Genomic DNA, 27266 nt, shown 5'->3' on the forward strand with positions numbered 1-27266 from the left:
GTTAATTTAAATAAATTTCTTCTGAAGAATTACCCTAATTAATTAATTATTCCATTGTTATTTTTTGTTAGCTATAGCATGAGTGGGTTCAACCACTGCAAGGTGTACGGTTAAAAGAAAATTATCGACTACAGTTTGGTCAGTGGCCTCCGCGTAGGTTGCATTACACTAAGTTGTCGTCGATTATTTTCGCGTAACCATGCACCTCATCCTGGTTCATCCTTTATTTAGATTCTACGGTGGTGGAATGCCATTTTTAAATTATTGAAACAAAAACTCAAAAAAAAAAAGAGAGTCTGTCTGGTGGTGGTAAGTTGTGTAGCGGTTAATATTACGGGTGTATGACATTGTTAAGCAAATTATTGAGGGTGAACAGCTACTATGAAATATCCAGTGGAATATAGGGACACAAATAAACAAACGACTAAGATGTGTTGAGTATTGACTTGTTTCTGACATATCCAAAAATCTGATTTTAATTATTTACTTACAACGACGCAATGAAAGGAAAGTGCAGAACTATACTGGTTTAGCTACCGTCTCTTTTGTGTTCTTAACATTTCTTTAAGAAGTTTAAGAAGCAACAGGCGGGACTACTGCTGTGCTTGTTAAGCAGTCAGTGTTTATGTAATTTAAATATTGCATACATTCATGCATGTATAGTTTAACATCTATCCATTTCTCTTTCTATTGCACTGCTTAGCCAGTATCGGTTGCAGAAAGACGTTTGTAATATGTTGATTGTATATAAAAATGGGGGTGGCATGGTGGTGCAGTGGTGAGCAGTGCTGCCTCACAGCAAGAAGGTCCTGGGTTTGGTCCTGGGTCCTTTCTGTATGAAGTTTGCATGGTCTCCCCATCTCTGGTTTCCTCCCACAGTCCAAACATGTGCAGGGCAGGTTGATTTGTGAATCTAAAGTGTGTGTGTGTGTGTGTGTTGCTGACTGCCCAGGGTTGGTTCTCGCCTATGCCCATTCTTCCCAGAATAGATTCCAGTCCCCTCCCCCCGGTAACCCCAGCTGTGATTAAGTGGTGATGGATATATAAAAGTGGTTGAATTCATATGTGATCCACTGTTTTAGAAACAATCTGGTCCTTGGGGACCAGGATGACAGTAAAAAGCTGGGAGGGAGCAAAAATGTGCACTCTCTGGCAGCGTGGTTGGCAGGAGCAAAAACATAGACCTTCTGTGGGTTCCTGAGGACCAGGTTGGGAAACATTGTTCTAAAGGGTAATATATTTTTAATATTTGTGTTGTAAAGATTTTCTAGTCAGGGAACTGGACTCCAATTCCTCTCAATGGTGCGATATTTGTCTGTCCTCTCAGAGGTTTCTTTTGTTTGACAGCAGATCTGCAAGGATGAGCTACTTCACACACAATTGTAATTTAATTGTCTGTGAAAGGAAAAGGGGGGTAAAAGGTATTTTAAATTAGCCCAGGATACAGAACATTAGTAAGGCTTTGTTGTAATGTTAACTTCATCTTTCCATCTCCATCAATCCATAGGTACATGCAATGAACCATCTGCCATTAAAAAGCTTGTTAGTGATGCCCGCATTGTGTAATTACCTGTGTCCATGACAATGATTATGTTGGGTACCAGCCCATGCCTCACTGTACAATCAAATAGGTTATAATATCCAAAGAAGCATTTAAGTGACTATAAATGTATGTGCATATACCTGATGGACTAATTATTATTTTTTTAAATGAGTAAATGAGTTATTAATCTGAATATATCACGTAATATTTTTGCGTATTGACTACTAGCCACTTTTAAAAGACCAATATGAGTGCAGGTCATAACATCCTAGCTAATACATGTATATTTCTCAGTAACTTTATTGACCTGTTTATTTTTATTTTGCATTGTGTTGTATATCTCAGCGCTTGCTGTTATTAAATATTCCTCAGCCTAGTTTTCATAATGTCGGTATTTTTTTATACATATGGTTAGCTACTAAGAAATTCTGCACATTTTGCTTGATGTTTAAAAATTACATAAAATGTATTTTTGTTTTGTGGCTACATGGACTTATTTGTGCATTTATAAATGTGTCACTGTATACAAACGTAGGCATGTATCACATGGAGGTATCCAAGGGGGCGGTCAGCTTCCCTGGCGCTGAGTGCGACCTGCGGACACTAATTTTTGCCTGGTATCTTGTAGTTTCTCACGGTTTCTCCTGGCATTCACTCATAACACTACGCGCCCCCACAAAAAACCGAAACCGTTTTTAGCGATATCATTTTACACACTGGGCTATACAAATTTGCCTGTATTCTATATCCAAACGGTACATGTTTCTTTCTTACCGTTTTCTCTGAAATAATAATAATAATGATACGGTAAGTGCTTCCGGTCGCCATCTTGTTGCTTATCCTGTATGAGTGAAGAAGGGGGTTTGTTAGGAATAACTCACTGCCTTCTTCGGTCTCTTATTTTATATATTCGTGTGATTAAACGCGATGTCCAAAAGACATCGGCTGGATTTAGGTGATGATTACTCATCTAGCAAAAAAAGGATGTCCTCCGAGGGGTAAGTCGGTCAGTGTTTTATTGTTTGGAGGCGCAGTCGGGTGACCATAGCGATCGTGCAGTCTCTGAGACCGAAGGGCTAGCGACCTAGTCGTGTGTAGCCGGTAGAGCCACGCCGGCCGGCAACGCGCTCCAAAGCCCGCCGACCGGCCGCGCTGTCCGATAAAAGCGCCGCTTTGTCCTTTGAATAGTTGCCATGGAAATGTGCTGTTTTGATTCTCGCGTGGGGCTAGCGCGCAGCGGCTCCTTCATGCACGTGGATGGAGCGGCTCGCGCGGCCTACCTCGGCGGCCCTGGCCGCACCGGCTAGTTTTGCCTGATGACTTTAGCGCCGTTAGCTTCAGCAAAAGTACCTTAAAAGAGTAAAAAGTTATCTAAGCCGTCTGGTTTTCTAGTCGCCTGTTAACGTGTATGCTAGGTATTTTTTTCCGCCTGTACCACGGTTATCCGATTTACTGTGATATAGCCAGAGAGAATCCGACGTTGGACTGTAAGTATGCTAGGCTTTTCCTGTGCTTCATTCATTCAAAACACCATTAATGCAGCGGGATTTTTAGTCGTATATATTTGTTAGGCTGTATTGCTGTCAAGTTCTTTTCGGACCAAGAACAGTGAGCTTATGGTTGTACTTAAATGACACCGTACCTTGAAGCAGTGACGATTAAAAAAAATCTTTTTGTTTGTTTGAGCGATTATCATGTGCGGGTGTAACACAGCCTAATACACAATTTACATGTTGCATAAATGGTGCATACAATTTAACCTTTCTAACCAGCCATAGCAAAGTTTTAATCTATGTTGTTGAAGTCGTATTAAATTTGGCGTATGTTCCTTGGTCTTCAGAAAAGGTTCCCGGTGTTTAACTGAAGTCATGGGTTGGTGTTTCACGTTTGTGCTGTGTCTTTCTCTTCATCTCTCACACTTGTTCATATTTCCCTTTCTCATTGTTAAAAGAGAACTAGTAAGGTTACTTAAGCTTTCAAGAACAAATGGCAGGTTTTAACCTTGCAGTACCTGATGGCGAATTTTATTTTAATGGTAATGAATGTGAAAGCTCTGGAAGTTGTACCCTCTATAGTTGCAGTCTCAGCATCAGTACCTGATCCATGCTGAGAAGTCACAGGATGAATTTTAAGTGTCCCCAAGAAAGGACATTTCACTTGTAGTGTAGAGTCTTATGTAGCCATTTTTCACCCAAATAAAGTCATTTAGACAGTTACATAAAGTCAGAGTTAATCGCTCTAATTTTTTCAACCGAAGGCTTTGTTGTACAAAATTCAGTTTTATTTTCTTTTAATTATCTATTTTCTCTGAGCTGTCAGATTTTTGTGTGACCATATTTAAAGTTGTTGGAGGGTTGCAGTGAAAACCTAGCTTACAGCTAAGTGACACTGACTCAGTGTTGTTGACACAGAGGCATGTTGCTGGAAAATTAAAAAGGAAACAAGTTTTTTGGTCTGCTGCTAAATTTAGATTAAAGAAAGCCTCACGTGACTTTTCAGTCTGTAATTAAGATTAATCTCAACCTCCAACAACTTCATTATACACATTCATTCGTAATCACTTGACCTAAAGAACCAAATGCACAGTAACTGGGTAATGACTTATTAAATATGTGGAAATATCTGCTGGATGATGATTATAGCGCGATAACTTTTTTTTTGTGATGTTCGAAGCATTTAAAAAATGAGTTGCCCTTGCAAGAAATCATTGGTTTGGAGACTGGACCATTTCTGTCTATGAAACTTAGCAGCTTAGGGAAAAATCATGAAACTGTTGTCTCTGTCAAAAAAAAGGGGTTGGATGCGTAATCAGCTTCATGCTTGGCAGGCACATGTGTTTGTGTTTTTATTTATACACGTGTGTATGCGTGCATGCATACAAACGCATAGTACATAAGGGCTGACATTTTTCTTCTGTTTTTAGTAAAATCCAGAAGTCCTGAGAGTTTGAGATGTCAGAGCTCATTACCTCCTACCGCTATCAGAGTGAACAGGGCTTGTTGCAAAAGTTTTGTCTGTCTTATTCTGTCATATAGTCCTGTCAGGTGTTCAAGGACTGATTTATTTTTGTGAATAGGAGAAGTAGATGTATAAATATGTCAGGAATCAGAAATGCATGGTTTGATATGTTGTTCTATGATATAAATTAACTAAAAGACTTGTTTAAAAAGTACCTGTTTATTGCAAAATTTTGATGTTTACCTTAGTAAACCTATTCGTTCTTTTTAATTCCTCTCTTTTTCCATCTCTGACATTTGTTATTTAGGGCTACGAAGACTAGAGCAGCATTCTGTTATGTAAATTGGTAGTGGATTTCCATTCTACAGAAAAGCATTGCATGGACGGTTCTGTCACTTCTCTCTGAAAAGCGATCAATTTATTCTAAATTGGACAAGAGGTGCATTGTTTTGGAACAGTAACTCATTGATAGTTTTCAGGTTTTAATTAAAATTGGTGTTTTTTTTCCTCCTGATACCTTGTTAATACATCTTTAGTGGTATACTGGGAGGTGTAGTTTATATGGGGTGATTGAAACTGGACAACACATTTCTCCAAAGGCCTTCTTCCTAGAGACTTGTACACTTGCAGAACAACTCTTCCATGCTTTCTGATACTGTTCAATTCCTGTCCACAGCAAAGACCGCGACCGTGACAGAGACCGGGACGACCGGCCGAAGGACAGGGACAGAGATAGGGATCGAGACAGAGACCGGGATCGAGAGAAGGACAGCAGGGTACCTGGCAACCCTCCAGTCACCCCGGTGATGGCGGGATCAGGGGTTTTGCCAACAAGATCTTTGCCCGTTCACCAGCAGGTCAACCCGTTCACCAACCTGCCACATACTCCTCGCTACTACGAGATCCTGAAGAAGAGGCTACAGCTGCCAGTATGGGAGTACAGGGAGCGATTCACTGAAATCCTAGCCTGCCACCAATGCTTTGTGCTGGTGGGAGAGACTGGCTCTGGGAAGACTACCCAGGTGAGGCTGCTGTCCAATGGTCATACTAAGTGGTCAGACCAGCTTCAGCGTGGAGGTGATGCATTGAGTAACGGTTTTAGCTCTCTGTCAGTGGAGATCTTCTCGTGATTTCATGTGGGCGTCCTGCAGCTACTCTGGTCTCCTTTCACAGTTCAAAGACCTGCGCAGAAGGCTGTTGCTTCTCCGCTGACCTCAGCTGCATTTCAGCTCCCTCGCTGTTCTTGGGGGCGCGCTGGCAGCCTCAAAGGCCGCAGCCAGCTGTGGAATCTGGTGCAGGAATTGCACCTGCCTCATCTGGGTGCAGGAGACACGTGAGGGCAGTCGACTCCTAACCAGATATGTTGCACATCCATGTCCCTTGTGGGGGGGTGGGGGTGGGGGAAGGGGGTCGTGGCACTACCTTTTCATGAAACTGCTTTGGTAAACAGCCGGCCGTCGCACAGGTTGTCCTAGATCAGCGGATAAATAATGCAGTGCTTTAGGGAGCTATGCGAGATGGTGCTGTAAAGAGAAGCGGGACAGCGGCTCTCCTGGGGCAGAACTGGGTGCTGGCGAGCCGTGCCCGCCTCTCCTCCGCCTTAATTCTTCTCTAGATGTTGGTGCCGCATTACCTGGGCAGCCCAACCTCTGCTTTGGATGCTGTAAACCCCTTCAGGTTGGGTCGGTGTTATCGGGAGGTGCAGGCTGGCTGCCCCCATCTAGCGCTCTGACCTTCAGGTTGGACTTCCTGTGCTACTGTGGCAGGTATGATGCCACGTGACAGAGCCCACTTTCAGCCTCTTCTGGTGGGTTTGCTTTGTTCAATTACTCCATGTTTCTATCCCTCCGTGCTATGGATTTGTGGAGATGATAAACGCCGGGAGTGTTTTCCCATGCAGTGCAAAAGGTGGGATGCCACCAGCAGCCAGTCTTCTACGGTGGAAGGAGCAGCTTTCTAAGTTTAGTTCTGTCTTAGCACGTCTCATAATTTTTCAGCCCAGCCGTTGCCTGCATGTCGACTGCGGTTCTCAATCTCCAACACCCCTCCACCCATCCAGCCCCCCCTGCACAGTTCCACTTTGTTTCTGTTTTGCTTCAGGGCCTTTCGTTTTTTTTCTTTTTACTTTAGAGCATTTCACAGGAATAAACTTTGCATCCGCAGGGAGCTGGAAACAGTCTACCTCTTCTGGACTCCTCTTTCTGTTCCTCTCTTTGCTTTGAGATAGAAACTGTAGGATGGCTGCTGTGTTACCCCATGCCTCTCAGGGGAAAGGGAGACAAGAGAAAATATGGATGATTTCTGATGCACGCAGTCGTTCAGGCAGCTGGAAACGGGTATCGGTTCATTGTTGAGTTAGTGTAAGTAATGCGGTCGCCTTTGTGCCCTCAGATTCCCCAGTGGTGTGTGGATATGGTGCGGGCGCTACCCGGGCCGAAACGGGGCGTGGCTTGCACGCAGCCCCGCCGGGTGGCAGCCATGAGCGTGGCACAGCGTGTGGCCGACGAGATGGATGTCATGCTGGGCCAGGAGGTGGGCTACTCCATCCGATTTGAGGACTGCAGCAACGCCAAGACCCTACTGAAGTATGGAGCCTCTCCATTGCTCCCTACGTGCTGCTTTCGGCCGGAAATATTCCAATTCAGATGATGAAACTTGCGTATAATAATTTTGCCTCATGTTTCATTCTTAAAAAGTGGAGGAAACATCTGTGTTACTATGTCAGCAGTATGTCATGCTGGGTTCTCCATGATAATACTCAGATTTTTATTGAATTGTATTTTAGAATTAACCAGCCCTGTAATTATTATTTTTTTTTTTTTGCTCCGTAATCTATATCATCTTAATGTTGTGTGAAACTAGCTCTTGTGCGTGTGTCCTGTGTCTCCACCTGATAGGTACATGACTGACGGTATGTTGCTTCGGGAAGCAATGAATGATCCTCTCTTGGAGCGATACGGGGTCATCATCCTGGACGAAGCCCATGAGCGCACACTGGCCACAGACATCCTCATGGGTGTTCTCAAGGAAGTCGTACGGCAGAGGGCAGACCTGAAAGTGAGTCCCTACAGAGCCCCTCCCTTTCTCAGTGGAGCCCTCCTCCTCCCTGTAGAGTCCCTTACCTTCTTGGTAGAGCCCTACCCCTTCCTGCTGGAACCCTGCCCCCTTCCTTAGAGGAACCCCTCACCTTCTTGGTGGAATCCCTCACCTTCTTGGTGGAACCCTCCCCCTTCCGTAGAGTCCCTCACCTTCTTGGTGGAACCCTCCCCCTTCCGTAGAGTCCCTCACCTTCTTGGTGGAACCCTCCCCCTTCCGTAGAGTCCCTCACCTTCTTGGTGGAACCCCCCCTTTCTTGCAGGGTCCCGCCTCCACCCTCCCCAGGCCCTTCTCCCCTGTTCTTCATGGATCGCTGCTGCTCCTTTTCCCCACAGAGCACTTCCATGGCCCCTCACAGAGACCCCACTTCTCACACGTAGAACTGTTTTGCACCCCCATTTCTTTTGTTGTCAGTCGGTGATGAAGTCACTTCGTGTGACATCTGTGTGGCCGCTGGGGAAAGACAAAGTAACACGCTCAGCTTGCTGGTATGGGATGAGTCACTCTGCGCTGCTGAGGAGATTGTTACTACGTCAGCTTGTTTAAAGCCATCAATCTAGGAGGACTGGAGGCGTGCTGTTTTTATAGATGGAATGTGCCGGACACAACTCCCATAAAGCAGATGGGTAATGACTGCTTGTTGTTAGGAGCAAATCAAAGGTTATACATGTGTTCAGAGACTGTTAAATGAGGTCTAGGTTATTCTAAATGATCTCTTGCCTGTGTCCCTTCTAAATCTAAAGTTTAATTCACCTTGATTAAGAGCAATTATGATGTTTTGCAGTGCGTAAAGCGAACAGCGAGACGGTGGTCTGAAATATTTAGATTAAAAATTGAGAGCTGCTCCTACCCAGAATCCTAATGCGTTTTATCTAATGAGCTTGTTGGTATCAGTCCCTCCCCAAAGCCCAGATCCAAGATGAGACGCACACAAGCGTCACCATCGGGTAATATGTTCACGTCACACTGGTGTCCTCGTAGGTACTGGTTTTTGGCTTGAAACAAAGCCGGTAACTTGGAAACATCAGTGGTCCCACAACTGCCAGCAGCCGATTTTTGGCATCACGCACCACAGCCATGGTACAAATAACCCAAAATTAAGGCTATTAAAGGCAAATTGTTCTTTAAGGGGAACACATTATGCATGTTTTATGTATCCTGGAAAATGCATATTATAAGCAATACTAGCAGCTGATGAGTTGCCACCCGATGAGTTAAAATTGTGACCTCTTACAACTCGACTCAGACGGTCTCTAGTCATTTCTTTGATAATCGTAACCATGATGTGAATGCAGAATAAGGACATGAAAATGCAATAGTAGGGTAGCTGTGGGGTCACATCCTGCCAAGGACTTTTTTTTTTTTGTTCCTTCGAGCAAAGTTTCTAAATTGAATGGCTTAAGCGAGATCATTATATTTACTTGTATAAAAGAACAAACTAAACTTTAATTAAATCTATAGGTGTCCTGTCTGGGGTTTAACCCTGCCATTGGCTCTAGATTGTAATGCACGTTACTCCATGAATATCAAAGTGATGGGCAGAAACGGAAACGTGTGAATGCTGAATCTGGCATGCCCGTCGTTGATAGGTGATCGTCATGAGCGCCACGCTGGACGCGGGGAAGTTCCAGGTGTACTTTGACAACTGCCCCCTGCTGACCATTCCTGGACGTACACACCCAGTGGAGATCTTCTACACGCCCGAGCCGGAACGAGATTACCTGGAGGCCGCCATCCGGACCGTCATTCAGATCCACATGTGCGAGGAGGAGGAGGGGGACGTGCTGCTCTTCCTCACGGGCCAAGAGGTAGGCAGCTGCAGGACAGGGGGGTAATAAATGTGTTATTCTACACGCGCATGCTTATGAAGGTCCTTCTGCTGGTCTGTGCGCTCCAGCTTCGTCGGGCCCCTCATGTTTGTGGCCCCGTGTAGTTACAGTGTGAAGCAGGGCTTGCCGCTTCACTTCCCCCATTAGCGATGCATGGCGGCGTAATGAAATCAGGCTTCCCGACATCACTTTATATGCATAGGCAGATTGTGGAATGTCAACAGTTCAGTCTTGTGAGAATGAGGATGGGTAGTGTCCAGCAGAAAGTCAGCTGCAGTTGGTGTGTTAGCAGCTTGTTAATGAGCTATGTGTCATTAGGCAGGTCAGAGGTCAAAAGGAGTTGCTGGAGGTTTTTTTTTTATTGTTTTTTTTTAGGTCCTCTGCTTTGGTTGGAGTAGAAAATTTTAATGGTCTAATTTTAATATTTGCTTACTTTAAGTTCTTAAAGCAGCCTGCTTTACAATTGGCTGTATATCGGCTCCTTGCAGTTGGCTGTTTTGTTGTGGGGAGGAAAAAACAAAAAGATACTGGCAGATATGGTGAAGTGACTTGATGGGGATTCGCCATCAAAGCTAAGTTTCGGATAACTTGTTACTGCGTAGCTGCGCATGTGCCGTCAAACTGAAACGCAGAGGTTTAATTTACCATTCGTTTGTCCGTGTGCCTACACACAATGCGCAAGACGTACGTTTGCCAGTAAGGGTGTCCATGCGTACTGCGCACGTGCAACCCATGTTTTTCGGTCTAGTGGACTCTTTGCGCTTGAGTGTGTGCATAGTGCGGCACTAGGTGTTTACAGGAGGCGGTATCTGCTGGTCTGTTGGAACATCATTGCTGTACACATCTGCTGACCAAGACCATCTGCACATACGGATAGATGAATACAAACGTCGGCACACTCGGCTGTGCTGAGATCGTGACGGCAAGCGGACAAGTGAAGTTTTATCTAGGCTAGGGCCTTCTGATTGGTGGAGAGTTTCCTGCAATCTCGATGCTCCTTGCTCTGAGCTCCGTTGAACTCTGTTCCTAAGGGGACGTTGTGTGCGGAGTCAGTACTCAAGACAACGGGACTTGCACTCAACACATTGTGTCCTCGAGCGATGTTAAGAAATTATGTTTATCTGGAAACGGTTCAAGCCATTTTGCACAATTACACCTTGGTCTTCCTCTCCATAGAACATTCTTGAGGGGAATTTGGCAGGGGGGGGGGGGTCATATTACTGGCTCTGTGTTCCCTTCTGCGACCTGATGGTGGTGCTGCAGGACCAGCTGTCTCCACACCATCCATCGCATCAGCGCTAGTTCTGTAGGGCCTAATGCTGAGTGAAGTTAGTGCTTATAGGAGGTTAAACATGCTACCTGGTGGGTGGTGTTTGCTTCCATGGGGCAATGATCCCGAACAACTGCTGTGAATATCCAAGAGTGTAAATAAGTGAGACTGTGAAGGTGCTGCATCACTTTGGGAAAAGGATTTATGGATCTTTCCACCGGGGGCAAACTGCCATCTCTGTATTCCTGTCTGTACAGCACCTTTCTAACACTGTTGCTCTTCATGTTGATGAGGTTCCATTTTTTTGCCTTGTGTGAAGAATTAAGTAGAATCGTGGGCATCCTGCTTGCAGCGCAATATACCGCAGATGACTAGTTCAGTATATTTATCATCTGAAGCTTATTATCCTGTATATTGAAAGAAAATGTGCCGTTTTTGTCCCATCTATTTATGATGCTATTTGTTGGTGCCATGCGTTCTATGGTTGGCAGTCTTGTGATTGGCTGTGAGGTTCCATGGGAGTCAGCAGCTTGTCCCCAAGGCTCTGGAGGACGTCTGCCATGCTACCATTTTGGGCACATGTGGTAACAGTTTGCCAAAAGTGACCCCCCCCCCATCACATTGGAGATTATGATGTGGATGAAATCGATTGGATGGCCTCCAGGTGAGCCCCCTGCAGTCGGTCTGCTATTTGCTTTGGCAGTTAGATGATGTTGTCATACTTGCTTTGTTCCCTCCAGTTATTGGCTGTGTTTCGGGGGCGGGGATGGGGTTATATACAACCTTTCTGACTCCCATTCCCCAAATGAAGAAATGATCAATAAGAAACTGGTGTAGCGGAGCCAACAAATCTGACCATTACTTAGCAGAGAATGGAATGTTAATTCATTGTTAATTGGGGCTGCAGATGTTGTCTCCTAATCACTGTGTTTGTATTCAAGGGGAGATTTTGGGGATTTGGGATTAACTTGAAGCCTTTATATGCACCAATGTTTTGCTGGTATTGGTCCCTCAAGGCTATAAATAGATATTTAAGCATTGCCTATTGCCAATGTGAACACCAAAATTAGATTTATAGCCAGCATTGTTGAACAGAAAATGCCGAAAGCTTTTAGTCATGAATGGGTTCAACCTTGATGCCTTGTTCCCCCCCCCCTTCCTGCCCTTCCCCCTTTGTTTTTGGCTCTAGTTCCAAATTTAGACAAGCCATCTGTCCCTCTGGTACAGGAAACTAGATTGGGTGCTTATGGAGCACACAACATCAATCACTGTACCTTAGCTATATTTATATTTGTAGGTTTTTTTTTCTCTCCCATCCTGTTTACAAGAAGTAATTAAAGGAGCGAACCAAATCTGTAACAGGATTACACTGTCCGTACCAGGCAGCTCCATGACATTGCTCCGCACACAGCCCCAGATTCCAGGCCATTCTGCTGTGAAGATATGTGGGTGATACGATCTTGACTCCTTTTGGTTTGCTGGGGATACTAATATTTTCAACGGAGCCAAGAAGGCCAATCCTGATGCGTGTTATTTATCATGTGAACCTTGTTGTCATGTTATGGCGCAATCAGTCTGTTCAGAAAGCCATTCTGCTGTTACATTGGGTCAGGGAGACTTCTAACCTGCTGCGGTCATGCGGGCAGGTACGCGGCAACATGGCCATCCGTCATTTGCGTAGTAAATTTTGACCCTTGAAGGCTTCCGTGGACAGAGAGGCCACAGGGAGTCTGCCGAATTTCCTCAGGTGTAGCGGGTGCTGGCAGGTCCCTGCCTTGCCGGGCCTCGTCTTCGCCACCGGTGAGATGGCGCCTGGGGATGGCTGCCGACGCCAACCGCGGTGTGACGGCCGCCTGTCGCCCACGCTAATTGTGTGAATCATCTTTCAGGAAATCGACGAGGCCTGCAAGCGGATCAAGCGGGAGGTAGACGACCTGGGGCCTGAGGTGGGGGACATCAAAATCATCCCGTTGTACTCCACACTGCCCCCCCAGCAACAGCAGAGGATCTTCGAGCCCCCTCCCCCGGTGAAGCCTAACGGGGCGATAGGAAGGAAGGTACGTACAAGGGGCTCAGGTACAGCCTCTTGAGTTGTTTGATGAAGGGATTTTGCCTCAGCTTTTGGTGCAGAACTGACTCACAGCATATGCTCCTGCCGCACCTCCCACAAGTACGAATCGGCAGAGTGATAACTGGAACATTACTCGGATGTCTGGGGCGGCACCAGTGTCTGCTGTCCACCCGCTCCGTCGCTGCTTGGCCAAGTCCCCGCCGTAGCTCGGAGGGCCGAGACCAAAAGCTTATCTCGATGCCAGAGGAGCGGCATGAATTATAAATGCATGCCGCTGTGCAGCTGCGTGTTTTGCGCCACACCTTGGCACCCCTGCCTTCGGCCGTCCCGCCGACTTCGATTTCATCATGCTGTCGATTTATGGAGATGGCGGCGGCGGCAGCGGAGCCTGACACGTTTGCCGTTTTTGTTTCGCCGCTGATTTTAAAAAACGAGCCCGTTGCAGCCCGGGTGCCTCCCGGGGCCGTGGCTCCCTTGGCCGCCGATCTGACGGAATATTGGCTTTGATAGTCACGGGTAAATTTGCAGTCATTTACCCCCAACGTCAGATGGCTCTTTAATGAGTAGTTCATCTGCCATGCTTCTCCAATACCATCCCATTGATCTGTCACCATCCGTGCAGAAAGATTATTCTTCAAATCTAGATTTCAATAAAGCTACTACCTGTTCCCCCCTCCTCCATGCCTAACATTATTGGGAGGGGGGGGGGATTAGATGTGTTAGCTACCATCCCATAAAAGGAAAGGCATTAATAATAATCAGCGCATTCAGCACATTCTCCTCTTCCATTCTTGCTCGACCTCTCTGAACCGCTTCGCTGTTTACACAGGCTGAATCTTCCATCGTGTGATTGCCTTAAGCTGCGGACAGATTTTTATTTTATTTCGTCCTCACCCATTTTTGCAGAAGGTGTTTGAAGGCATGTCAACATAAAAGAGGGGCATTGGTATGTGTGTGGGGGGAGGTGCTGTTTTTGAGAGGCACTTGGTTTTTTTGAGATGCCCTAGATTGCCATATGGAGTGGAGAGTCTGGCAGTCGCATTCACGCGCTCCACATGCTCCCGCGTGTTTCGCTATACATTCACCACCCCCGCCTCGCTCCACGCACACCTTTCCGGTCCTCCTGGGTGACTTCTGTTCTTTGATGAGCTTAAATTACCTTGTTAGAATGTCAAGTTGTCAGAAGTAGAATGCATATACGGTCCGTGCGATGCAAATAAGTGGTGGTGGTGGGGGGGGGGGGGGTTTGTGAACAGCTCAGAAGGGTCTGGTTATTGATGTGGCCCCCTCCGCCCCACACATACAATCACCTTCGCACAGGCACCCAGTCACTGCCGGTGCAGCTTCCATGTTTTTAACATCGCAGGTTGTAGAGTTCCTCGGTTGCCAGGTGACGGCTGGCGTCTGGCCCCTCCCCCGTTCTCTGTAGGCGTAACACGGCGTGGTTTCGGTGACCGTTCCATACCGGCACGACGCCCTTCACCGCAGGTGCCTGGTCTGTGGAGGGCTGGCTCTTAGAGGGGTAAATTTTCTCAACACCTATGGGTCACTAAGTGTGGTTAAGCGCTCTTAATCTTCAGCATGCTCGGCCGGGCGGTTCGCCACTTTAATTCTAATGGGGGCTTTTTAATGTGGACAGGCTTCCTTTGAAGAATACTCATGGCACTTCAGATGTTGCCCCTGCTGGTAATGTTGCTTGAGGTGCTAAAAAGAATTTTAGATTTTTTTTTTTTTTGTGTAAATTTTGTTTATATTTTTGCATAAAGAAATGTTCCCTCTTGAATGCTATGGGGAAATAAAATGTATTAAAGGGCCAAAATATTGACGGGTGAAATGTCCATTTTTCCCAAGCGCTGGAGCCATGTGAGTCTTTGTTTGCAGGCCGAGGACTGTCAATCACTGGGGCACCTCTTTTAGTAGCGGGTTGGACCTAGTGACAAGCGGGGTCCGATGTGTGATGTTTATCATTCTGTAAATGTCACTCAGGGTGAAGGCGTGCGTGTCTGTCTGTGTTCTGTCAGTTTAGATGGTACCTGAACCCATATTCCCTCCCTTATGGCCGGTTCTTGCTCTTCTCCACGGAATGTCAGTGTAACAAGGCTGAGTTATGTGGGCTTAAGGGCTGAGAAATGGAACGGTCCAAGGCATGAATAAGCGAGCGCCGCAGGCTTCTCTCCGGGGAGCGGAATTGGCTTTTAAAAAGGCAGGATGTAGAGCTCAGTGTGGAGCGGCACAGTTTCCCAGCCGGGGGGCCACAGGTGCCCTGCCTCTAACATGCCGGCTGTACGTCACCAGCGCCTGACCAGAAGTGCTCTGTAAAATGGCGTCGTCTAAAGAATTTTGCGAGCCACGGGGGGGCTCCTGTGGCTTGCTGGAGCAGCGTGGGGGGGGGGGGGGGGGGTGCATGATGAAGGGTTCCAGCCAACCAGCGCAACAAAAACTCCAGGAGATTTCGCTGTTCTGTATCCCGGTCTGGGGGCAGACCGCCGAGCGTGTATGCACTCGGGCCCCCACATTAAAGCTGATGAATTGATGGGGTCGCTCAAATGCCAGCGCTCCAGATACTTGTGTATCATTTGCGGCAAATGAGGTTTATGAAGCAGAACGAGATGATCGAGAAGGTCAGTCTAAGCGGAAGATGTGCACCGCTCACCTCTGGCCCATCCAGGCCTCCCACCACCGTACCGACAGGAAGAAATACCACACCTGGTTAATCGAGCATTTTCTAATTCAATTTATACAAGGGTGAAGATCTCGTCCTCGGTTATGAAGGTGTGCCAGTTTGAATATCAAGCAGCGCTTTCTTTTCCAAGTTAGACCAATGCTGTTTTTGAGATCGCTGAAGTTAGCTTCAACGTGTAAGGAGCTGCATCTGGAGAATGATGCTCTTTGAAGAAATCCAGAAGATGGAAAATCTTCAGCAGAAACCCAGGTTACAGGTTCTTGTAGAACTCGACCTGCAGTGGTGGAGCTTGGAGAGAGGGAGAAGATGCTGGTGTATTATGTTTTGCGCTCTGCCAGATGAAAATTCCTCCTCCTCTCTTCACTCGCAATCAGCAGACTTTCCCTGGAGAAATTTTGTTAGTGTTTCTGACTCTCAAGAATTTTGGAGTTTCTTTAGCCCTTAGTGGCAGCTTTTTAGCATCAAGTGGTCTTACTGAATGTTTCCTTTTCATATAATTTTTGTCTGGGCCCTTTTCGTTTCAGAGAAGAGTGAAACAAAAAAAAATGAGCAGAGGGCACATGGCTTTGATGTGCCGGCGCTCCGAGGTGAATAGCAAGGACGCCTCAGTGTCTCCAAACTGTATATTATGACGTGTTCCTAATAAATACAGCTGTAATGTTGCTAACTTTAGATTTGTAAATTTAATCTTGTTCTTCCCCTCGTTTTCCCCTGGTGTAGTGCACTCGTGAAAATATGATGCGGTAAGGCTACTTTTCTCAAATAATTGCAGTTTCTCAAAAAAGATAATTAATTTTAATGCAACCTATATATCCTTTCAAAGTTGGTTTTGAGCACTCCTTCCGTTGTCATTTTGAGTGATTTTAATTCGGCCTACTGCACTTTTCTCTGCCACATGACGCTTGTACCTCCAGGGGAATGAATCATCCTATATTTTGTTTTGTTTCTCAAATATGACAGGGTTTGTTTTTCGGGAGCAATTTACGGTTTGATTTACTGTGGCTCTCTCGCATTCTCATCTCTAATGGCTGCAGTTTTGACAAAATAATGAATTCTGAATGTGGGAGCTCTCCGATTTTGACATTAGTCTATCATCGGCGTATCGCTTTTGCACTGAGGGGAAAAAATGAGGGTTACGTAAATAATTATTGGAACTTTTTTTTTTGTCAGAAGTGCGGTTCAGGAAAGATGTGAGAAGTTTAACTTGCAAAGCTAGTTCGGGGCAGCCAAGTGTCGGCATGGAAGCCCAAAGAGGAACCTCCGTCTCCGATTGCCGAAGGTCGATTCATCATGATTGCCCTGTGTGTTGCCGCAGTTCTTCTGTTGGGCTCCATTATGCTCCGCACCCTGGACATCCATTGAATTGTTTACAGGATTTAATTTGTTCGTCTCTGTGTGTTGCCCTTTTGCAAACTATTTTTGAGCTCCTGAAATGTAGGCTGTCATCTCTCCCAGTGTTTTCGTATATGCACTCCTGGGCATGTCTTGTGAGATGGATGAAATGGCAGACACAGGTTCTTTCTGGGTGTGGGTGGCGGAGGTGGGAGCTGGTCTCTTAGGAGCTTAGCCTGTTCCTTATAATCCCCAGGCACCGTCTGTACTGGCACCGGAGCCTCCGTTCGCTAAATTTATTTTTGTTGTGATGGCCGGTCTCTTGTGTGATGTCAGTCACTGGCTGCGTTAGCATTTTCACAAAGGCAAATGCTCTACGAACAAACATTAAGTGATCCTTAGCAGGTGACCAGCATGATCCCTTATAACTGAAGAAGGTATCCAAGCAGACGTCATTAAACCGAATAATCACTTAAGCTTACTTTGTGACATCTGAGCTCTGTGAGATTTTCATCCTGCGTTATACTGGACATGGCATGTGTTCGAGTTAAAAGGCTGGCTGTTCCCTTTTGCATTAATGACCAAGTTGCAGTGTTTGCCATCATAGGTCGCAAGTGAATCACTTTGAATGCGAGAGAGCAGGTTAGCTGGAAAAACCGCCTCGTTCCGGAGGCTTGCAGCCCTTCTCTGGCTGCTCTGACATGGCACTGAAGGCAGCTGGCTGTGTTCCTACCTGCAGGTCGTGGTGTCGACGAACATAGCCGAGACATCCCTGACGATTGACGGTGTGGTCTTCGTAATTGATCCCGGATTTGCCAAGCAAAAGGTTAGACGCCTCCTCTTCCCACTGCATAATCTTCCCCAATGATCCGCTCCCGTCGGCTGCGAAATCTCCAGATAAACACTCATACATATGAGGCGACACAGGGGATAGAAACACTGTTCTATTTATCCTTCTGACATTTGGGAGCTCTTGGGGGGAATTCAGACGTGTATATTTCAGGTGCCTGGTTGAATTGAAATGATGAATGTGCGAAGGAGAGTTAAGACTCTTCAGCTCAAATTGAATTCAGTTTGTATACATATTCCTGCTGCGATTTGTTGCTCGACATAACACAGCCCCCGCTTCCTACCTTGGCCAGGTGTATAACCCACGCATTAGAGTGGAATCACTGCTGGTGACGGCAATCAGCAAGGCCTCAGCGCAGCAGAGGGCGGGCCGAGCCGGCAGAACACGGCCCGGGAAGTGCTTCCGTCTGTATACTGAGAAGGCCTACAAGACGGAGATGCAGGTGAGTCAGGAATAAGGCCTACAAAAATGGGATCATGGGGCCCAGTTAAAAATTGATTTGATGCATGTGCCTTACGAACAAGGCTTTCATTACTGAGATGCAGGTAATTTTAGGAACAAGGCCTATGCCGCTGAGATGCCGGACGGTTAGGGGCAAGGCCTACGCCGCTGAGATGCCGGACGGTTAGGGGCAAGGCCTACGCCGCTGAGATGCCGGACGGTTAGGGGCAAGGCCTACGCCGCTGAGATGCCGGACGGTTAGGGGCAAGGCCTACGCCGCTGAGATGCCGGACGGTTAGGGGCAAGGCCTACGCCGCTGAGATGCCGGACGGTTAGGGGCAAGGCCTACGCCGCTGAGATGCCGGACGGTTAGGGGCAAGGCCTACGCCGCTGAGATGCCGGACGGTTAGGGGCAAGGCCTACGCCGCTGAGATGCCGGACGGTTAGGGGCAAGGCCTACGCCGCTGAGATGCCGGACGGTTAGGGGCAAGGCCTACGCCGCTGAGATGCCGGACGGTTAGGGGCAAGGCCTACGCCGCTGAGATGCCGGACGGTTAGGGGCAAGGCCTACGCCGCTGAGATGCCGGACGGTTAGGGGCAAGGCCTACGCCGCTGAGATGCCGGACGGTTAGGGGCAAGGCCTACGCCGCTGAGATGCCGGACGGTTAGGGGCAAGGCCTACGCCGCTGAGATGCCGGACGGTTAGGGGCAAGGCCTACGCCGCTGAGATGCCGGACGGTTAGGGGCAAGGCCTACGCCGCTGAGATGCCGGACGGTTAGGGACAAGGCCTACGCCGCTGAGATGCCGGACGGTTAGGGGCAAGGCCTACGCCGCTGAGATGCCGGACGGTTAGGCAAGCCTAAGATGATGGGCAGTTAGGGATGAGACTGAGATGATGCTGGTGAGTTAGGGGTAAATCCTACAAGACTGGGATGTGAATGACACAAGGACAATTTTTTTGAAGACCAAATTGTACTGCTGATGCTCAGAGCGAAGGCCTCAAAATGTCACTCACTCCACCTTTTTTTTTATTATTATTCTGCATCTATGTTTGGTTGGTTCACAATTTTAATGACCTGTGACATTTGAGCTGTTTCTAATCCAGGGTGAGATTTTGAATGTAAATGTAATTACACTGTAATTAAGTAGCTTTTTTACATTTTGAAGTTTACCTAAGCTTGGTGCTGCCTACCTGTTCCCTTTCTCACTTGTTAAAGTAGATGTTGCCATGTGAAATAAATCTGGTGACAGATAAATAGTAGATTGTGACTAGGAGTAGACTCCCTCTTTAATCAGTCACAGCCTTACGTAAGACCCGAGATTCAGCTTTGATTCAAGATGAAAAAGGAATTGATCCCCCTGGCCTTGGACAATCTACAACGGCTGACATCATGGGGGTTCGCATGAAGTGCTTAAGGGAGGCGCAAGAGCAGACTGAATTTAAGACGTGAAGATGCAGAATTGGAAGTACTTATTTGCACGTCTGCACAGTTACCTTATACGTACTAGTGTAATTTTTGCAGTCCGATGCCACACACCCTGGCATCCACCGTCACCGCTTGTATTAGCCGGTGGCAATGAAAAAGATAGTCTGACAAATGTACATGTGAGAGCCAAGTCTTCACTATAACAGGGTAATTCTTTCATGTCAAGCAGAGTGCCAAAGTGAATTTTAAAACAAGTTAAATGGCCCTTCAGATGCTGCAGTCTGGAGGTTCTGTTCTCATGACATATGAGCGTATATGAAAAGATAATTGGGGCCTGACTCATTTGTATCAATTTTCTCTCCTTTCTGTGTTGTGACAGGACAACACATACCCTGAGATTCTGAGGTCTAACCTAGGTTCAGTCGTGCTGCAGCTGAAGAAACTGGGCATCGACGACCTGGTGCACTTTGATTTCATGGACCCACCAGGTGAGATGGGAGTAAGATGGCCAGTCAGACAAGTGAGGCCTTGGCTTCTCCTGTTTGAGATGCAGCGCTTCCCTAATTGTAATTAAATGCTTTGTGCCTCGTGCATGTCGGAATGGTCTGCCCACTCAGCCTTAGACCTTGCTGAGCCTGTGGTTTAATTCCAAGCAGAAAGGAGCGTCTCTTCTCCACAGCCAGTCATTGCCTGCTCCATCGCCTTGGGCTGTCAGGGAGGTTGTTCTCTTGGGGGGACTGGAGCTCCGACTCGCTGAGCTTCAAATCTACCCCCCCCCCCGTCTCCCATTGCAGGACCTGCCACCTTGTACAGTTTTTAATTCCGCACTTCAATTAAAACTTGCCTCCTTTTTATGGTCCCGAACAGCATTTCCATACGATACACTTAGTGAAGTTTGTGGTCTTTGAGGGTGAGAGCCTGCTTGAGGGAGGATTGTTACTTTGTTGGAGGGTAGCATTATGGGGAGGGGTGAGCTTGGGTTGGGTGGCGACATTTTCCCCGCATTTTCTCCCATTTTGATCAGAACTAACTGAGACAAGAGGAGTTAATCTGCGATGACATGGGGGCCTCACTCCGGCTCACCAAGGGTGGGGTGGTGGTTTGGGTCACCTCTCTCAAGGCCAGAGATTATAGTATCATTATGAAAATCTGCAGTCATGAATGCCATTGACTTTTAGTCCTGATTGCATTTAGCTTTGCTAAATTGAATAGGGGACTTAATTTGTTCAGTAACCAAGCCACTAACCTTTGCTATCCACACGCTTGGAAGGGCTGACTTTTATTTCTCTGTTGGTCTGTCTCTTTCCCCACTTAATAAGCCATGCGGCAGTTGCTTAGATTCTAGATGAGCAAATTACAGGATGTAGACAAGACTGATTCAAGAAGGCTTTGGTCATAAGAGTCTCTCTGACATTTTCAGAGTTATGTTTTCAAAGCCTGTATGTCATGAACTTTTAGTGGCATATAGCCCTGAGTTTTAATCGATTTCTGTAAAACCCTCGTTCAGGAAGCCACTCAGGTGTGATTAAAGTAAGAACTTTGTTAAATTCTTGAACTGTGCCTTCAGTGATGTGTTGTGTGTATGTGTGAGGTTATATTTTCTGGTAGTTAAGTTCATATTACTCATGAGCTGGATTTAGCAGGAGGCCTTGACTGAGGCAAGCTAATGTCGCTTAGCTAGCACTCTGAATCAATATCTCATTCGAGGCGGAATGTGGTGTTCAATGTTTTTAGTAGGGGAAATTTCATAGGCCGGTGACTTGGGGTGGGTGCTTGGCGCACTTGGCCAGGAGCTAAGCGTGGAGCCTTGTAATTTTGGGGCGAACGTGCGGCTCTTGATTGAACTCGGGCTGTCTGCAGCTGAAGGTCAGTAATTGCATTTTATGCTGGGGTTACATTGTTTTAAGCGAACAGGTTAAAATCGCATTATATGGTAATTGCATTAGTGATACTGTGGCGTTGAATGAGGACTGTAGCTTCCTGGATGCATGGAATGCCACTGAAGCAGGATTCCTCTCACCACAGCTCCCGAGACACTCATGCGGGCCCTGGAGCTGCTGAACTACCTGGCCGCCCTGAACGACGACGGCGACCTGACTGAGCTGGGCTCCATGATGGCCGAGTTTCCTCTGGACCCCCAGCTGGCCAAGATGGTGATCGCCAGCTGCGAGTTCAACTGCTCCAACGAGATCCTCTCCATCACCGCCATGCTATCAGGTAATGTCTAGGAGGACATCATCCCCCACTGCTGCTGTAGCATCAGGTCGCACTCCACAGCTAGACCACCTACCCAACACCCCAGTGTCATGGTGGACGGGTTGCACGGCCCAGTCGTATACAAAACGGTGTTCAACACTCTCGCATTCATACAAAGACTGTTCTGGTGGAGGGGCTGCGCTCTGCCTTACCTCTGTCGGTTCCACACACCATTGCTCACAGAATTAGCAGGGAAAACTCGCATCTTCACTAAAAAATAATGAGTTTGTAGAGGCAGAGTATGACACACACTGAGCACTGTGGGTTGAGATGAAAACGGATGCCTTTGAATGTGGTGAGGGGATTTAACTAGCAGTTAGTATGCAGCACAGATTAGTATTCGGCGTGTCGGGGAGTTGCATTTTTCTGCTGAGTTCATTACGATGTCAGCAGCACTAGGCAAGGACGCCGCATCTCCAGAACAGCCCGGGTCTCGCGTCCGGTAACCGCTGAGTCAGCGTGTTCTCCACGCGGTCAAAAAGGTGACGGTTAGTGCACCTCTGGAGAAAGAAGAGAGTCGGCGGGTGGGGCGACCAGACAGATGTGCGTCACCACTTTCCGCCATCACGCCTCGCTCCACTCGATCAGCGTCAGCGCAGCGTCAGAATGGCCCGTCCACATCGTCCGTCAAATATACCGCTTTCTCCCTTGTGACGTTCACTCTCTGAATATTGCGTAGTGCCATCTTTATTCTTTCTTCTTTTTCCCAGGTAAAGAAAGGCGAGACTGTGCCTGTTAAAATCAAAGTTTATGCAGAATTTACCTGTTTTTACTGGTAGAATAATTCTCCAACTGAGAGTATGCTTATACCATCTTTGTATCTGCCCTTGGCAAGCAAGTTCAGTATCGTCTTTTGTTAATTTACATCCTTTCTTGTGGTAATGACTATTTTCCTCCTAACGATCAGAAACTTTGTTTCCACCCAGCTAGACTTGGCCAATATCTGTATTTTTCATACCGTCATGCTGCCCAGACATTATAACGCGGTATGCCTTATTTTGCCCGTATTTCCAAAAATAGTGCTATTCGGATATTTTATGAAATTCACCGGCCGTGGTGGGTGCTGCGCGATGTATTTCATTAAACATATTCTGTCGCCAAGATTTCAAAATACCACAGTATGCTGCATTACCGTAAAGGCTGATTTATACTTGCGTGTTGAGCCTATGCTCAGCTTACGCCGTAACCTACACAGGTGACCTACACTGTTGTCGTGCGCATTTATACTTGTGCTTTGGCATGTCTGCAGTTCACTGAGTGCGGTGGGTTTTGCTAACTTATTTTTACTCTGTTATAGGAAGCAACTTGGCAAGCTTTTCAGCTTTAACGATGGTTCCTTTTCAAGATTATCTAGTATACGTTTAAAAATCATTCAAAAGCAGTAGAAGTAAACTTTAATGTGAGAGCTGCATGCGCTCTCCGAGCCGATCATAATCATTTTCATGCTTGCCATTTAAACCAATCATAGATGGGTTTATGAGAGATTTTGTTTTGAACTTTTTGAAATTTTCCAATGTTGTGCAGCCCTACTGTGAACAGCTACAACCGTGGCAATTATAGCAGGCTAGCAACAAGCTAAACACAGGCTTGTCCCACTCTAAAATTTCCCCAGCTGGAAAAAAGCAACGGCAAAATATTTGCGTAGCGGGAAGTGCAACCAAGCAGACCAATCACAGTTGTTGTGATCTACGTCGCCGAGATATGTAGTTGCATTTTTGGGGAGGCGCGCATCAGGCTATAGCATGGGGAACATGGCTATGCTATGCCTATGATGTCAGTCTGGTGCCAAACTGTAAATCAGCCTTAACTCCACCCAAGGCTGTCTCTAGTTTCATGTGGCCAATAAATGACTTAAACAAGACTCGGTCTGTCTATGTCGTGTGATTTTGTTTTTCTCCCCTCTGACGTCCTGCAGCTCTGTAGCCTTTTGCTGTGGACGTGCTGACCTGCTAAGCCAATAGGCTGCTCCTTCTTCAGCTGGAATGTCCCTGAAAAAGACCAACCCCCCCCCCCCCCCCCCCCTCTCGTGCCACACTGCCCTAGAGCTCTGAGAACTGATGTAGCTTCTAGGCCTTGTTCCTGTGTCTGTGAATGCTTGACTCATCCCTATGGGCGTCTGTGTTGGGCCCATACCAACCTTGTTTAGTCCCGCAGTGTTTCGTTCGTCCCACGGAGGCTAAGAAGGCGGCTGACGAGTCCAAGATGCGTTTCGCTCACATAGACGGCGACCACCTGACGCTGCTTAACGTCTACCACGCCTTCAAACAGAGTACGTATGTCTGATGAGGCATGTGAGTCTGGGGGGTGTGCCAGTCGCGCGGTCTCGTCTTAAAATCTGCGGTTCTCAATCCTTGCTGAGCTGTTTATCACTGGCGGAGTGGTGGCTCTCAGGCAAGGCATCTGTGTCAGGTATCGGAAGGTTGCTGGTTGAAATCCCATGAATGCCAGGAGCGATTCTACTCCTTTGGGCCCTTGAGCAGAGGCCCTTAACCTGAAATTGCTTCGTCCTGGGTATGACGTCAAACTGCATCCAGCCCTGAAAGCAGGTCCTCCAACTTACCGGGAAAATTTTGGGTGGGGGTTGAAGGCAGGATTTGCATTCCAGCCACCGGGGGAAAAAAAAAAACACTGTTCCATTCGGACTAGTGTTTTGAAGTAGTTTCTGCTAAAATCTACAGTTGAAGTACAGTTTTTCCCAATCATGCATGGTGAAAAAGCGGCAGTCTTCAGACGTACTTTGTCATTGTTTGAGGGGGGAAAAAAATAGTCAGGACCAGCCGAACGAGGAGGTTAGAGCAGCCTTGGATGCAGGCAGCTTGCCAGAATGAGATTGACAGCCCTGTAATGAAGTTATGGGTCCCCACTGTCCCAAAGCTGTGACCTACATAATGCCCCCCCCCCCCCATCCCCACTTACACACACGAGCGTGACACCCTCGCACTGTTCCGCAGATCATGAGTCGGTGCAGTGGTGCTATGACAACTTCGTGAACTACCGGTCGCTGATGTCGGCAGACAGTGTGCGCCAACAGCTCTCCCGCATCATGGACCGCTTCAACCTGCCACGCCGGAGCACAGAGTTCACCAGCCGCGACTACTACATCAATATCCGGCGGGCCCTGGTCACCGGCTTCTTCATGCAGGTCAGCAGTCGCGGCGCCCCCCTCAGGCCAGTAATGGTCGCCCCACCGGGCCGTGCAACTTTCACTGCCTCTGCGATTTACAGCAAATGACGGCAAATCTGCAGGACTGTTGGGGAATACGAACAATAACATTTCTGAACTGACTCGAGCTTTTATTTTATTTCAAATAAAAAGGGAGTGTCTCATATCGTAATGGATTGGATTTTTATGTACGTACTCGCACTTGTATGAGGAGGGAGAAATGGCAAATTTATGCGTTGTCTGGAAATATAAATGGCGCAGCGAGAGTGCGTTTCTAGGCGACGTGAAAGGCTGACCTGACAAGTTGAATTACTCTGTTAATATTTAAATATTTGTCAACATTAACCTTTTTTTTTCCTGAAAGACAAATTCCCTACTTATGCTCTAGTTAGGGTTATTTTCTTTGTTTTAAATTGTGTTTGTTGAGACCGATTTTTGCCTTGATAATCATGGCACCCGTCGTCTGCATAAATTAAGTCTTGGATTAAGAAAGCGAAGCCCTGGGCTGCTGTTGGTTTGCTCTTTCACAGCCTGGTGCAACATGGATGCTGATTGGTCCAGCCCTCTGCCTGGGACCGCCCCTCTTTGTGCACGTGACCTGAGTACCTTTTGAGTTGAAACCCCCCGGATGGTGTCAGTCTGTCCTCAGGAATGCCAGACTCCGACCAGTTTTATAATGCTCAGAAAAATAATGGGGGGTGGATGGGTCCCGTGTTGAGTGCCTGCGCTGCTTCTCTGCCTGCACTTTCATTTACGTGCGTACTCATCTTTTTTTGTGTTTTCCCGCGGCGTGAGCAGGTGGCTCACCTGGAGCGGACGGGGCATTACCTGACCGTGAAGGACAACCAGGTGGTGCAGCTCCACCCATCTACCGTCCTGGACCACAAGCCGGAGTGGGTCCTGTACAACGAGTTCGTGCTTACCACCAAGAACTACATCCGCACGTGTACAGACATCAAGCCCGAGTGGTGAGCTACTGCCGTCGCCGGAGCACTAGACGCCTCTGTGGTCACATGTTCACCCTCCTCCTGTTTGCATTATACGTGTAGACATTTTATATTCAAGCTTAATATAGCACATTTATGCACTTAGCAGCTCAGTGGATGCTGAAGAGGGCTGTATACAGTACGTTTAGATATATCTCTAAAGGTCTGCTGGTGGCTTGGCTCTTCAGCAGCAGGACTCATAATGACAGGGGGTGGGGGGCTTGGCTGCCGTCGGAGGTACTTTAAGCCGGATTCCCACAAATGGGTTATAATTCATTTTCTATAACAGCATCAGCCCAGTAACTTAAATGTAAATGTGGAGATCATTAGGTCGGTGTGTCTCTGCTGTGCGTCAAACCGCCTATCCCCCGGTCTTTTCAGGCTGGTTAAAATCGCCCCCCAGTACTACGAGATGAGCAATTTCCCGCAGTGTGAAGCGAAGAGGCAGCTGGAGCGCATCGTGGCCAAGCTCCAGACCAAGGAGTACACCCAGTACTGAGGGGGTGGGGGGGGGGAGAGAGAAACGAGTGGAGGCCCCCACACAACGTGGATCAGTAATATCTCCGATCGTTTGCCATGCTTCTGTGAAACAGTCTCTCTTAGGGATTTTTTTTGTTGTTGTTTTTTTCTTTACTCTTCAGATTTAATTATTTTTTTATAACGTTTGTGTTTTTTTTTTTGTTTTTTTTGCTTGAAAGCACATTGCAAAAACTGTCACTGATGGCATTCATAGAATGGGTTTTTGGAAGACATTAGGTTATATCTGGTTAGGACTTTCAGCAGGAGAGCAGCTATTGACCATGTTATGCATGATCACTCTTGTGGATGTTGACATTCCTTTTATAAAATTGTGAACTCCTTAAAGAAATGTACTTGCTCAGAAAGTCCTTGTTTATTCAGTTCAGCTTTGACTTTAATAAAGACTTAACACAAGGCTTTGACGGTTTGACATGTGAGCTGTGTTTAAGTTCTGTGGGGGGGGGGGGTCATTCTCTGTAGAATAAAATTTTCGTGTCTGAATAGCATCTCAGATGCTATTGGACAAACGTACATTACCACTGTGAATAATGAAATTAATAAACTTTTCGAGGCTTTTAGAAAAGCATTCAAGCTGTCTTTGCTTCCGTTACTTTGTGGGTGGAGATCAATTTTTTATTTTTTTTTTAAATGTGTATTTGCTCTGTCGTCTGGCCTGCAGTGATTTTGCCATTACCTGTGGAACCAGCGCCTTGAAGTACTTGGGCATTTACTGGAAAACTGCAAATGCCACCAATCAATTAAAGCGGGTGTATTTTTAGCAGCCGTAAGTGCAAATCTGAGAGGTGATCTGAGAGAGCTGCTGTTAAATATAAACACTGGG

At 46.9% G+C, this 27266-nt stretch overlaps 1 protein-coding gene across 5 annotated transcripts; it reads left to right on the forward strand.

The window, feature by feature from the left end:
* The first annotated feature begins 2170 nt into the window (after positions 1–2170).
* dhx15 (DEAH (Asp-Glu-Ala-His) box helicase 15) lies at positions 2171–27016 on the forward strand. 5 transcript variants are annotated; one of them, XM_048971504.1, is made up of 14 exons: positions 2171–2350; positions 5178–5523; positions 6893–7086; positions 7399–7558; positions 9187–9405; positions 12586–12753; positions 17522–17608; positions 17925–18074; positions 19881–19989; positions 21527–21718; positions 23904–24026; positions 24709–24899; positions 25719–25888; positions 26288–27016. In XM_048971504.1, exons 1-14 carry the CDS (start codon positions 2343–2345, stop codon positions 26403–26405), a joined length of 2235 nt encoding a protein of 744 aa, XP_048827461.1. In that variant the 5' UTR covers positions 2171–2342; the 3' UTR covers positions 26406–27016. The 5 variants fall into 5 exon arrangements, with proteins under 5 accessions (XP_048827461.1, XP_048827460.1, XP_048827462.1 ...); XM_048971503.1 differs by lacking the exon at positions 2171–2350 and adding an exon at positions 2378–2541; XM_048971505.1 differs by lacking the exon at positions 2171–2350 and adding an exon at positions 2580–3030.
* The last annotated feature ends 250 nt before the right edge of the window (positions 27017–27266 follow it).

The sequence above is a fragment of the Brienomyrus brachyistius genome, chromosome 12 (assembly GCF_023856365.1).
Source record: "Brienomyrus brachyistius isolate T26 chromosome 12, BBRACH_0.4, whole genome shotgun sequence".
In the NCBI taxonomy this organism is placed as follows: Eukaryota; Metazoa; Chordata; class Actinopteri; order Osteoglossiformes; family Mormyridae; genus Brienomyrus; species Brienomyrus brachyistius.

Bases quoted from the DNA above. Each gene is read 5' to 3' on its own strand.
- dhx15 (XM_048971503.1), top strand. From the start codon at position 2,471: ATGTCCAAAAGACATCGGCTGGATTTAGGTGATGATTACTCATCTAGC. The intron at 7,087-7,398 runs GTATGGAGCCTC...TCCACCTGATAG, and splicing joins AACGCCAAGACCCTACTGAA to GTACATGACTGACGGTATGT. The intron at 18,075-19,880 runs GTGAGTCAGGAA...GTGTTGTGACAG, and splicing joins CCTACAAGACGGAGATGCAG to GACAACACATACCCTGAGAT.